Here is a 14343-nt window from a genome sequence, read left to right as displayed (position 1 = left end):
AAAAGTAGAAAACAGTACTATTGCTTCTGTTAAATTGTATCTGATCACACACTGGCTTGATATTTTTGAACCTTAGAATTGCTTGTCCCCACCCAGTGATTAACAAGTGATGACTTGGGGCGGTGCCTGTGGCTCAATGGAGTAGGGCACTGGCCCCATATGCTGGAGGTGGCGGGTTCAAACCCAGCCCTGGCCAAAAACCACAAACAAACAAACAAACAAACAAAAAAAAACAAGTGATGACTTTATCACTATTCTGTTAGTATTACTTTCAAATAACTGATAAACTGCTAATCAAGACATGTCAAGGAAAGATCTCTGTGGTTGTTAAGCACATCTGGTTGAAATTATTACAGTCATTATAATCAAGGGTAAAAAAAGACTCTGTTTGACTAGTTAGCTGCACTGTTATGCAGTCCATATTTTACAAGAATGTCATGAGACTTTGTTAAAATATCCTGTGGAACTCCAAATAAAGTGTGTTCTTTTGACTTTTCTTTTTTAGACAATTTCACTTTGTCACTCCCGGTAGAGTGCCATGGCACATAGCTCACAGCAACCTCAGACCCATGGGCTCAAGCGATTTTCTTGCCTCAGACTCCCAAGTAACTAGGATTACAGGGGCCAGCCACAATGCCCAGCTAGTTTTAGAGGTGAAGTCTTGATCTGGCTCAGGCTGGTCTTGAACCTGTGAGCTCAGGCAATCCACCTGCCTTGACTTTTGACCTTACTCTTAAGATTTCCTCAATGAGGTTGCTGTGAGCTATGACACCATGGCACTCTACTGAGGGCGACAAAGTGAGACTCTGTCTCAAAAAAAAGAAAAGAAAAAAAGATTTCCTATCCTTTTTTCTGAGTGATTTTGTGCTGGTTTTTAAAGATTGCTGCTTCATGTTCCTTACAAACTACTGAAGTGACCAATATACTTTTCTAATATTTTGCTCAGGATCAGGAAGTCCAGTGATCTACAATTTGCAGAATCCCCTCCCCACTACTACACCTTTTGAATCATACACCTGCCTGATTTTCCTACACCATCTGCCCGACTCAGGTTGGCTGCACCTGAAGCATAGCCCAACCTTATGCAAGCGCACAGACATCTAGTTCCTACTGAGCTCCTGGGATGTGTGGGACACTTCCCAGGGGCTGTGGGCATCTGAACATGTTCCCTGATTGGTGGAGTGGGCAGTGTGTTGGTAGCCAGGGCAGAAGGGATGTAGGGTACCACTTTTTACAGCCATAGAAAAAGGCTGAATTATCAAGCCTAGAGAAATCTGTCCATTAAAGGGTCAAGTCTAACATAAAACAGACCTAAAAGTCAAGGAGTTGCTCCAGAAGCCAAACTGCCAAGTCCAAAAGAGAGGACCTCAGTAGGCAGAACAAACAAAACAAGTGGAAACATTAGGGAAATCATAAGGATCTGAGCTAAATGAGAAGGTCGGCCAGGCATAACTTCTGAGTCAGCTTTATCTTGTTTGCATTCAAGTCTTGGAGTGAGGGGAGAGGACCTGTCTGTGTCAGAACAGAATGGACAGTGAAAATTAAATAGATTCATTCAATCCCATTTAAATTCTTGTTTTTTTTTTGGTAGAGACAGAGTTTCACTTTATGGCCCTGGATAGAGTGCCGTGGCATCACACAGCTCACAGCAACCTCCAACTCCTGGGCTTAAGCAATTCTCTTGCCTCAACCTCCCAAGCAGCTGGGACTACAGGCGCCTGCCACAACGCCCGGCTATTTTTTTGTTGCAGTTTGGCCAGGGCTGGGTTTGAACCTGCCACCCTCGGTATATGGGGCCGGCGCCTTACTGACTGAGCCACAGGTGCCGCCCCTCATTTAAATCCTTAATTTTATTGTATTTTTTATTTTTTGAGACAGAGTCTCACTCTGTCACCATGGGTATAGCACTATGGTGTCATAACTCGCAGAAACCTCAAACTCTTGGGCTCAAGAGATCTTCATGCCTCATCATTCTAACTGGTACACAGGTGCCGACCACAACACCCCACCCCGCTAGTTTTTCTATTTTTCATAGAGATGGGGGTCTCACTCTTGCTCAGGCTGGTCTCAAGCTCCTGAGGTCGAACAGTCCATCCACCTTGGCCTCCCAGGGCGCTAGGATTACAGGTGTGAGCCACCTGCTGGGACCCATTAAATTCTTGACATTGTCAGCATAAAATGGAGAACTTTGCTGGCATTAATATCCTTGGATATTTATTTAGGTTAGAATTTAGGACAGTCATACCTAAGTGCCTTCTGTCTAACTGTTCTAAATAGTTTTACACATTAGGCTTCTTAATAGTACTACTGTGAGGTAGTACTATTACTTGTTTTACAGATGAAGAAATTAGGGCTTGGGAATTTGCATAAATTTATACAATAGAAGTGAGATTTGAACCAGGCAAGTTTGACCTGAGGCTGCACACTTGTAACCTCTATTCATTACAACCCAATAGACTGACAGGGAGAATACTGTAATCAAAATAATTATCATACTTCCTTGTCCAAGAGAAGGTGTGAAGCAGCAAATATAGAAATTAGACATAGGCCCTTTATGGTTCTTAATTGGACCTCAACATCTGCCTCAACTAGGACATCTAAGGATGGGAGTTGGGACAGAGTTCAGCAGGAAGTTCAGAAGATAGTTTTTCCTATTTTTCAAGGTCAAACCTTTACAATGTAACTTTATCACTTTCAGTGTTTAGTATTACATATTCCTAGAATAGCTACAAAAAGATGTATTTAACAATGTAAATCTAAAGGTAATGTAAAAAAATTCAAGGTAAAATGGTGAACTCAGTTGGGTTACCTATATTCCTGCTTCCATTTATTCTAACAAATTTTAACTATTTAGCCAAATGTATGCATTTTTCTTTGGTAACAAGTTCTCATTTTTCCCTGTTGTGGCTAACTGTGGCTGTCTACTTCTTTTCATCTTCTTTGTAATAAGGGCACTTTATAGTTCCATCTGCAAATGTGCTCATCTAATAAGGGCCTAATGCCAAGCATTTATTTTATTTATTTATTTATTAAATCATAGCTGTGTACATTGATATATTCATGGGGCATCATTCACTAGCTTCACAAACTGTTTACCAAGTTTCACATATACCCTTGTAAGATGCACCGCTGGTGTAATCCCACCAATCCTCTTCCCTCTACCCACCTCCCCCCCTCCCTCCCCTCCCTTTCCCCCTTCCCCCTATTCTTAGGTTGTAACTGGGTTATAGCTTTCATGTGAAAACCCTAAATTAGTTTCATAGTAGGGCTGAGTACATTGGGTACTTTTTCTTCCATTCTTGAGATACTTTATATGTTCCAGCTCCATCCATGTAAACATGAAAGAGGTAAAGTCTCCATCTTTCTTTAAGGCTGCATAATATTCCATGGTGTACATATACCACAATTCATTAATCCATTTGTGGATCGATGGGCACTTGGGCTTCTTCCATGACTTAGCAATTATGAATTGGGCTGCAATAAACATTCTGGTACAAATATTTTTGTTATGATGTGATTTTTGGTCTTCTGGGTATTAGAGGGATTACAGGATTGAATGGCAGATCTATTTTTAGATCTCTAAGTGTTCTCCATATCTCTTTCCAAAAGGAATGTATTAATTTGCATTCCCACCAGCAGTGCAAAAGTGTTCCCTTTTCTGCACATCTGCACCAACATCTCTGGTCTTGGGATTTTGTGATATAGGCTAGTCTCACTGGAGTTAGATGGTATCTCAAAGTAGTTTTGATTTGCATTTCTCTGATGATTAAAGGTGATGAGCATTTTTTCATATGTCTGAAGGCTGCGCGCCTGTCTTCTTCAGAGAAGTTTCTCTTCAAATCCCTTGCCCAGCCTGCGATGGGATCCCTTGTTCTATTCTTGCTAGCCAAGCATTTATTTTAAAGAGACACTTTCTACAATTTTGCCAGATTAAAAACAGTCTTTGCTTTTATTTTGAGGGCGGCGCCTGTGGCTCAGTCGGTAGGGCGCCGGCCCCATATACCGAGGGTGGCGGGTTCAAACCCGCCTTGGCTGAACTGCAACCAAAAAAAAAAAAAATAGCCGGGCATTGTGGCGGGCACCTGTAGTTGCAGCTGCTTGGGAGGCTGAGGCAAGAGAATTGCTTAAGCCCAGGAGTTGGAGGTTGCTGTGAGCTGTGTGATGCCATGGCACTCTACCAAGGGCCACAAAGTGAGACTCTGTCTCTACAAAAAAACAAAACAAAACAAACAAAAAAAAAGTCTTTGCTTTTATTTTGAAAGGAAAGTTTATTAATTCCCATATTCTTTACATTTCATTTGGAAATATCATTCCAGACACAAATAGATACATTATATCTTTGAAAGCAGAAAGATCTGAATGAATTAAAACAGTTGACATTTACCTTAGCATTAGGTCTGGCTGGCTGATTCCAAAGGTTCAAAAATTGCACCTATTTGGGCCAACTGGGGGCTTTGATAATTATGAGGGTAAAAGTATTTCATACATTTTGTTTTTACCACACATCTTACTTTCTACACAAGGCTCAACTTCACATTTAAAAGGCGAATTAGTCTTTAATCCCCTAATCAATAATAGTCTACCTTTGATTAAAAAGTTTCAAATGAAAAATGAAACTATGTGGATTTCTCTATAACTATGTGCATTTAGCCAAGTAAATGTTACCAATAAAACCTAAAACAGTTTACAAAAGTATTATTTCCTTTGTTGTGTTCAAAACAATACAGGTACACATAAGATCACACATTACAGGCATCTGAATTGGTAAAACGTTACAGATTAGTGGCATGCAAGTATTTTACATTTTTAAATGCAATGAACAATGCTGCTTATTCATTTTCCTTCAACAGATGAAACAGAATTAAGATAAAGCAAACTTAGCCCTGGTCTAAACCCAGATTAAGGTAATTAAAACATAATTATTTCATGTGTATAAGGTTTTATTTTTTAAAAACCAAAGTGGCAAAGATAAGAATTTTAGGTCAGGATAACTTCTTTCTGAACTAAAAGATTGTCACTGGCAACATTTGGTACTAAAATAAAAGTTAGTTTTCTTTCTGTCCACCTCATTTCACCATATGGTCAATTCCTGTCTGCCCACATTTAGCTCCTCCACCGGCAAGTTTCCAGTCCTGGGCCAGCATCTCTCATCTGCACAGCGCACTTCTGATTGGCTTCTGTGACCCAGTCAACACGTGCTCAGAAACAAGCAGACGGAAATCTTAAAGAAAAGCCTATGAAAAGGACGCTACCTGCTGTGCTCAGTATTCCCTCTTCTTTTTCCCTACTGCTTCTGAGGAGAAAAATAATTGTGTATTTTGAAATAGCCTCTCAGAAAAGGCTACTCATCGACAACTATTCTGAAGACAGTACAAACTGCTGAAGAAGAACAAGTAACCGTCTGTAGAATATTCAGATCTCTTTCTCTAAACAGAGCCTTCTGGAGAGAAAGGAAGCTCCAGGGGAGGTGTCACTCGTCATGTTCGGAGGCAATGAAAATGACTTAGAATCACAGGGTCATAAAGTTTGGGAGCAGGAAGGGACGTCAGGGAGCATCTAAGCCACCACTTCACGAAACGAGGACAAGATAGATTAGGAGTGTTGCCCAGAGTCACAGGTAGCTGGCATCCAAATGAGTATTGTTTCCCCAAAATATTACATGGTGGCAAAGTCAACTCTTATGGAGCTGGAGGATAACAATTATTAAGCACCTACTATGTACAAAGCACCTTACTAGGTGGTACTGAAAATACAAAGATTTATGAAACCTAGTGCTTATGGAAGTCCTGTGGGCCATGCTTCAGTACCTCTCACAGCAGAGATAATACCGACCAGGGCTGAGTTTGCTGGTGATAACAAGGCAGCTGCTGCCCTGGAGAACGGATCTCACAACAGGTGGTACTTTCTCCACTTCACCATCAGAGTTAGTGCCTGTTACACAGCTGCTAGGCATGAAAATTCTTTGAACCATAGGACAATTTTCTTTCCTAGGCCTTCAATTATGCCTGAAGTCTTAGCCTCCCCCACTCCCAGCAGTGACAGGAAGGCAGTGGTGTGTCACTCTCCCTCAGTTCTTAGTTACTGTTTGTTTCCTCCATGTGTCCAGTCTTAGGTCTTCTGCAAGGTTCTAACCATTTCCCAAGGCACCAACACAGTGACCCAAGAAAATACCCCACCATATACATCACTGGTATCTTTATAATAACACCCACTGCCCTCATCAACCACCTCTTTCACCTCTGTGTGGATAGTGAAAAATTCTAGTCCTCTACGTCATATCCATGTCTCAATTCTCCATACGCCAGAAGATGTAGAAGATGTAATTGTTGGTCAGCATAAAACAGATTCAAGAGGCAGTGAGAACAGCCAATTGTTAATAAAAATGATCTCCCACTTCTGATAGCACTCTCCAGTTTAGATAGTATTTTCATTCAATTATTTGATTATATTCTCACCACAACTCTGTGAGGTAGTTAGTGAAGGTATTCCCCTTTGATAGCTGCAGAACCTTAGGCTTAAGAGCCCAATGGCTCACCCAAAGTTACCCTGCTAAGAAAGTATGGAGCCAAGTGTCCAAGTTTCTTGACTCCAAATCCAGTGCTCTTCTCCTATATAGTCTATAATTGGTAGGCAATAGAATGAATTGCCCGTGATCATACACCTGCTAAGTGTTGGTAATGGGATTAGGATTCAATCTCCAAATCTGTAGGTATGGTGCCATTTCACCATACCTGCTGGCTGAGCCAATGTGCTCGGAATAACTACCATGGAAGATACCAGAGAAAAGTCTAGTTAGTTACTTACTCTTTTCTATCTCTATGTCTTCAACTTGTCCTTTATCCTCCCCCAAGTCAACAACGTATCCCAACTCTCATAATCTCTGGTACACGTGCTATTCTATTCGTGAACAGTATCCAGATTCAGGTTACAAACTTGCAACTCCTTCTCCATCTAGTGATTATTCAATCATTGCTGTTACCGGGGGATGGGAAGGAGGTAAGCTGACCAGAGCTCAGTTCTGCTACTAAACAAATTTAAGCCTTTAATTTCCATCCTCCTTCCCCACCTCAGTCAGGCCCTCCACTTTACTAAACTCCTGAATCACAAAGTAAAACTCAATCTGATCTAGAATCGGAGAGCAAGAAAGCAGTGAATATACATCCTTGAGTTTCCAGGCACTTTTCTCTGGTCAGTGTTTCAGGAGGCCCAGTTGTGTGATTTTCATGCAGGAGGCTCAGCTCCATGCTTCTGAGCACTCCCTCACCTTCCCTTTGTGTGTGTGGGGGGGGTGTCTCAATTCTTTATCTTTGGGGATGGAGGGAGTAGAAGGGATATTGGAAATGAGGAGCAATAAAGGAAGGTAAAGGGAAATTGCTAGTGGAAGGCAGAGCTAGGACATTTCCTCTTAGCTCTCTGCTCATTAAAATGAAAACAGCTATTATGGCACGGTTAGCGGAAGAGGGGAAGGAAGCTTTGGGATCATGACTTAAAACCTGAGTCCAGAAACAGTCCTATCTAGTATAGGTAACATACCACAGAACCCAGGGTTCTCAACTTCCCACTTCCTGCCCATTTTTGCTGATACTATACATATCTGAACTAAAGATCGGATTTTCTTTGCAAAAAGGCACTCAAATCTCCTCTCCAAACCCAGGAACACATACACAATGATATTCATCTGGATTCTTAAACTTCTTTCACTGTGGCCAAGGAGAGGGCAAACGTACATCCTGTCCATGAAAAAGGAAATATCTACAAATGCCTTTGTAAATTCCAAAGGGCTATCTTAGATTTAAAGCATGCTGAGGCTTAACACTGGTTTTAAGCATTTGCAGTTTGAGTATCTGAAATGTTCCCTTGGCAGTTATTCAGAGGACACTGGTTTTTCTACAGCTGGTGCCCTGTCAGGGGGTCATGTTGCCATGGGAAGAGAAGCAGCTGTTCTTTTGGGATGGTGTGCCAGCCTTCCCTTAGGGAAAATGGTTACAGGAGTACAGGCACTGGGATAATATCTGAGTGTTTAAATGGAGATGGGCTTTTATTGTAAGGTGAGCTGTGTGCACCTCCAGGTTAGCGATTCCCTGTCTAACTAGGGCCCACAGGAACTCAGACGAGGGCAAGGCAGGCGGATGCCTCCTTCAGTCAATCGTCCAGATGTTCACAAAGACTCCACTACAGTATTTAGTGATCTTTACGCACAAAATATTCACATACAATGTGTCCTACCAAGATGGAAGGAAGGGCCTTAATCATGTTGAGGATAAAATGTTATACACTTTAGGCAGATGTACAGACTTGGTGCAGAAACAATTAAATGATCTCTAGGCTTCTAATATAAATTTCCTCAGAATCATCCTCCACACAGCTATGAAATGTAGTGGTTGGTCACATAATCTGCAAACTCCAGGGAGTAATTTCATATTTAACCTGGGCTTGCAGCAACTCTAAAAAGGGCAAGGGAAGTGGGGCTGGGGAGAGAGCATCTCCCTTCAATCAGTTGTCCAGATGTAGCCAGATACCTAGTTCGCTATCTGACAACACACACACACACACTCTTATTTACATTATACCTTTCAAAGGTGAAAGTAAGGATTTAATCACACTGATGAGGATGAAAGAGCTTCTGTTACACATACTTTAGGCGGATGAGAGAGAGATGGAGTGTTGGACTAATCATATGATTTCTAGACTTCTAAAATTCACCTCCTAAAAGTCCTCTTCCACATATGCTGTGAGAGGTGTTGGTGATATGAGTTTGCAAGTCCAGGTGAGTGACTGTACAGTTCATGTGGACCTGAACAACTCTAAAAGGGGAAGGAGAGTGAGAAAGTGGTCCTGAAGGGACCTTCAGGGACCTTCTCCCTTCAATCAATTGTCCAGATATTGTCAAACATCCAAATGTATCTGGCAAATTACATACATATAAAAATATTTTATATACATTATGCCCATCACAATGGATAATTAAGGGTTAGGGTGGCGCCTGTGGCTCAAAGGAGTAGGACGCCGGCCCCATATGCCAGAGGTGGCGGGTTCAAACCCAGCCCCGGCCAATAACTGCAAAAAAAAAAAAAAGAAAAAAGATAATTAAGGGGTTAGTTGTGCTCATGATGATGGAGGAGCTGCCACTTAAACACTTTGGGCAGATGAAGCCCGGGACTAATTCAATAATTGCTAGGCCCCCCAAAGTGTATGTTTACCTTCCAATACCCATCTTATGTGAATACTCACAGAAATGTCATCTTTCAAACTACCTCAAAAACACACATAATAAAAATTGATTAGTAATAAACATTTGATTTCATAGACTATCACACGTGATTCAACTATTTTACAAGCTAAAAACAGGGTTATCTTTTCAATAATGTCCCATTATCTTTCTTTTTCTTTTTCTCTAAAAAGTTCTTTTGCTTCAGAACTGTTTTATTTAGTAAAACTTGAGTGTTCACATCTTGAACATCTCTTGTTCCTCATTAGAAGGAAAATACTGTTCTTAGAGAAGTCCTAGTAAATAGTTCTCCTGGAGGCTGAAATTCTTTTTTTTTTTTTATTGTTGGGGGTTCATTGAGGGTACAATAAGCCAGGTTACACTGATTGCAATTGTTAGGTAAAGTCCCTCTTTTTCTTTTTTCTTTTTTTTGCAGTTTTGGCCAGGGCTGGGTTTGAACCTGCCACCTCTGGGATATGGGGCCAGCGGCCTACTCCTCTGAGCCACAGGCGCTGCCCTCCATTATCTTTCTTTAATACTGTTAACAGCTGCTTATACAGAAGAAACAGCTATTATTGAATTCTGATTTTTCTTCTTGCTTTCTGCCACAGTGGACTGCTTTAACCCCCAGTCTATAGAACTCTGGAGACACAGGGAACACTCTGTAAGAGTTCTTAGGTGTCGAGGCAAGAAAAAAGCGTTACATAGAGGCAGGTCAAGGACTCAGCATTTAAATAAGTTTGTAACAAATCCAAAGGGGAGAAAAACGTTCTTTCCTTTGGCAGCATGGTAACCAAAACATATGTGTATCAAAAAGGGATTTTGTTAATATAGTTTCACTCAGTGGTGTGCTGATGAATGTTCATCAGCCAGCAATCTAGAGGGAGAGAAAAAAGCCTCAATTTCTAAAACATTGCTTATATCTGTGGTGTAAGTACTCCCACTATGGCCAATTTCAAGCTACTAACAAGAAATTAGTGAACCTGGAGCTGGAAAGAGATGCGACATAGCATACTATTAGATACTGTTTCCACCATACAGACACAAGGGATGCAAATAATCTCAAGAGCATTAAAGATGGTAAAATACTGGCTGGGCATGGTGGCTCATACCTATAATCCCAGCCCTCTACGAGGCCAAAGTGAGAGGATCACTTGAGCTCAGGAGTTCAAGACCAGCCTGAGCAAAAGTGATACCCTGTCTCTACTAAAAATAGAAAAATTAGTCAGATGTGGTGGGTGCCTATAGTCCCAGTTACTCAGGAGGCTGAGGCACTCTAGCCCAGGCAATAGAGTGAGACTTTGTCTCAAAAAAAAAAAAAAAAGGAAAAGAGATAGTAAAATGTACTATATAGTATTTTTTAATACAGCATTTATTACTTTTGTCCTTAATATTATTCATTTAATTATAAGTACATACCATCTAAAACATTTTTTAAAGACATAGTGTCTCCCTGCCTTGCCCAGGTGTGTCTTTAGCTCCTGGGCTCAAGTGATTCTACTGCCTCAGCCTCCTAAATAACTGGAATGACAGGTGCACATCACCACTCCCAGTTTCATTTTAATTTTTAATAATGGTTGTGTTGAGCAAACAGTTTGCAAACATTCTTGAAAATCTAATAATTGGCAAGCCTATACAAGTCAGATCCAACACCCCATACATAAATGGGTGAGAGGAAAGGAAAAATCAGATGGAAAAGTAGCAAATAATATTTACTACGCTTTTTAGATAGATAGGGAGATGTAGTGGTAAACTTAGAGTTCCAGCAGTGTCAGAAGGTTCTGCTTATTATGTCCTCAAAAGTATAAAAAAATTCCCAAGAAAATGAGATGTTTCAAAGGACTTTAGAGACACTTATAATACAGGTTTATGTCTGGCATACATTTTGGGGAGCCTGGCAATCATGAAATTAGCCTAGGGCTTCCTCTTCATATCTGCCCAAAGTATTTAAGTGGTAACTACTTCATGATCATGGGCAAAATTAATCCTTTATTATCCATTGTGATAGGGCATAATTTGATAAGGGCTATCCTAAACAGATTCCATGTGCTTTACAAGCAAGATGGAATAATGTATTAATTATTTTCTCATTAATTTGTTTTATTGCAACCAAGCAACTCGGGAATACTCAGTAAGTAAAATTCTGGATCAGGCCCACCCTCTGCCTGGGTCAGCAATCTCTTTAGCTCCAGGAAGTCACCAACACGAGGGATGCCATCATTATAGGGCTCAGATACAGAATAAAGAAGACGAAAAAGAACATACTGGAAGGAAGGGAGGAGAGAAGGAAGGAAGAGGGAGAGAGGTTCCTTAGGCAGAGTCAGAGTTCCACCAGGCGCCAAAGGCTATAGTTAACCATCTCCTTAGTTTAGCAATGATGCGTTACAGTGCTATACTAAAAGATCAGTGCACACTACAAGGCAATCATCTCGCTGCACCTTCACAGGCTTTATCTTGGAGATGAAACACATCTGGATAAGTAATAATTCAAATTTTTTCTGGATGTTTGCAAATATCTGGATGGATCATGCCATACAGACAAAAATCTGTATAATTCAACCGAATGCTCATATTTTATCCTGTGATCTTGAATAAAAGCAATGAATGCTTCTAAAATTTGCCAAACTAACGCAATAATTTGTATCAGATAACCTTGCTGACGTGCAATTCTTATTGTTTTATGAGGAATGTACTCTTATTAAAAACTTAAAAATAATCCTATCACATCTGAAAAACTTTAAAATTGCTTTGTAAGTACTTATTCATTAGAATTGTGTTGGATGGATTCAATCTATGTTGAATAGTCAATAAAGGTAGGTGTGCTAATTCATTTTGTTACCTGCAAGTCTGGATTGAAGCTACCTTTGTGGGTTAATAAATATTTTATGTTTATTTGCTAATGCTGTGTTAAAGTGTCAGAATGTTGTCTTGCTTTATAAAGATTGTACCACTGATCTTTAATTAGGGGAGTAGGTGCATTTAGTGATATTTTTTCCTGGACTTAAGAGAGAATTTGTGCTAAGTTGGTCACATTTTCTCATCCAGTGAAGATTGGCAATTTAAAGTGGTCAGCAGAACACTTCTGATATATTTAGCCTAACTCAAAGCTACGCATGTAAACAGAGATAGGCCTCTATCATAATCACAGTTACAAATACATATTATATACTAAATACCTTTCAGTAATTAAAAAAATGTTTATGTAAGAAAGCCCCATATGAAAGTGGTTAAAATCATTTCCAACTGTTGTCACGCTCTAAGATCTTCATCAGTCCATGGGTCAAGTTGCCAGAGGTGCCCACGTGCAAATAAAACAATTATATATATTAAAAAATCCAAGATAAATAAGTAGTGCTAAAAAAGAATAACAATTAAATTATTAGTTGTGTGACGAACGGAAATGAACAACCTTTGATAATATGGTCCCCATGGGGAAGGAGGGAAGTTTTTGTTTGCTTGTTTTTAAATGGCCGCAACGTGGTGAGACTTCACCTCTTCTTGGGTAAGTTTACCTTCGGTCTCCTTCAACTCTCTTCTTACGCACTAGGTAAGAAAGAAAGAAAGGTTTAAAAAGATAAATTGAAGGACTATTCCTTAAATTCCAAATAAATGACAGCAATCACAAAAAATAGCAATCACACACACTTGAGGACACGGTCAGCTCGAATTTCCTTCTTTTTTTTTTTTTTTTTTTGAGACAGAGTCTCACTATGTCTGTCACCCAGTAGAGTGCTGGGGCGTCACAGCTCACAGCACCCCCAAACTCTTGGGCTCAAGCGATTCTCTAGCCTCAGTCTCCCAAGTAGCTGGCACTACAGGCGCCCACCACAACTCCCAGCTGTTTTTTGTTGCAGTTGTCACTGTTGTTTAGCTGGCCCTGGGCCGGGTTCACACCTGCCAGCCTTGGTGTATGTGCCGGCATATACAGCAAGCAAACACAGTGTAACCACTGTGTGGGTGTGGAGCAGTGAGCTCAAATTTAAATACTCAATTTACTAGGACGATGAATGGAAATGATAATATAATCCAGTGTCTGAGAGAGTTTACAATTTCAATAAAAATATGTCTGATAGTTGGGTGCTTGCCTGTTAGAACTTTCCTAAAAACAAAGCCCAAAATAGAACCATGAAACAACACACTCCTCAATATATACATATATATATATTTTTTTGTTGTTGCAGTTTTTTTGGCCAGGGCTGGGCTTGAACCCACCACCTCCGGCATATGGGGCCAGCACCCTACCCCTTTGAGCCACAGGAGCCGCCCACACACTCCTCAATATTTCATGGTCATTTAACCACAGCTCATCATCTTCACAGCTTCTGTGCAACTTAGTCCCCAGCTGGCTTTAACTAATTCCTTAGGTCAACTGAATCACAATCTATGTTTCTGATTATGGGTTGAAAACCAGGAAGAAAATAGAACCTCAAAGTTTCTTTTATTTTTTTCAATTTTTTGTTATTTTTAAAACTTTATAAATTTATTTATTATTATTTTTGAGACCGAGTCTCACTCTGTAGCCCAGGCTCTAGTGCCAATGGCATCATCACAGCTCACAGTAACCTCAAACTCTCGGACTCAAGCGATCTTCCTGCCTCGTGACAGTTGCCTACCACAGTACCCAGCTAATTTTTCTATTTTTAGTAGAGACAGGGTCTCATTCTTGCTCAGGCTGCTCTTGAACTCCTGAGCTCAGCCTCCCAGAGTGCTAGGATTATAGGCATGAGCCACCACACCTGGCCCAGAAGCTCAAACTTTCTAAACCTCTTCTAAACAAAAACTCTGAAGTGTCAATGTTTTTTTGCAGTTTTTGGCTGGGGCTGGGTTTAAACCTGCCACCTCCAGCATATGGGGCCGGTGCTGCCCAGATGATGTGTTTCAAACAGCAAGCAAACTCAGAGATTAAGTTTCCCTTAAACTGGTACTTAGGATCAAAGAAATTACCCAGACTCTTTGTTTCCCAGTTTCTGCAACCCTCTTCACTTCAGCTCTTTTGGTCACAAGAAAGAGCTACTTAAAGCTTCCTAGACTTGGCAAAAAAGTGCCCTGGCTGTGGTCTTGGCCCAAAGCACCACTTCAAAAAGCCCAGCCTGCTACTGCGGGAAATTAGACAAAAGCTGTTGCCCCTAGTTGTT

General features: G+C 40.6%; 1 protein-coding gene across 2 annotated transcripts in view; it reads right to left on the bottom strand.

Annotated features, from left to right (window-relative positions):
• Positions 1-4243: 4243 nt before the first annotated feature.
• The window catches only part of TMOD2 (tropomodulin 2), a 70124-nt gene continuing 60024 nt past the window's right edge, over positions 4244-14343 (bottom strand). For both annotated transcript variants that reach the window (XM_053593129.1, XM_053593128.1), the window contains exon 10: positions 4244-12751. In XM_053593129.1, coding sequence (XP_053449104.1) covers positions 12717-12751 — 35 coding nt within the window. In that variant the 3' untranslated portion in view covers positions 4244-12716. The remainder of the gene's footprint in view (positions 12752-14343) is intronic.

This window comes from Nycticebus coucang, chromosome 6, assembly GCF_027406575.1.
Source record: "Nycticebus coucang isolate mNycCou1 chromosome 6, mNycCou1.pri, whole genome shotgun sequence".
Lineage (NCBI taxonomy): Eukaryota > Metazoa > Chordata > Mammalia > Primates > Lorisidae > Nycticebus > Nycticebus coucang.
This window is presented reverse-complemented; position numbering and strand designations above follow the sequence as displayed.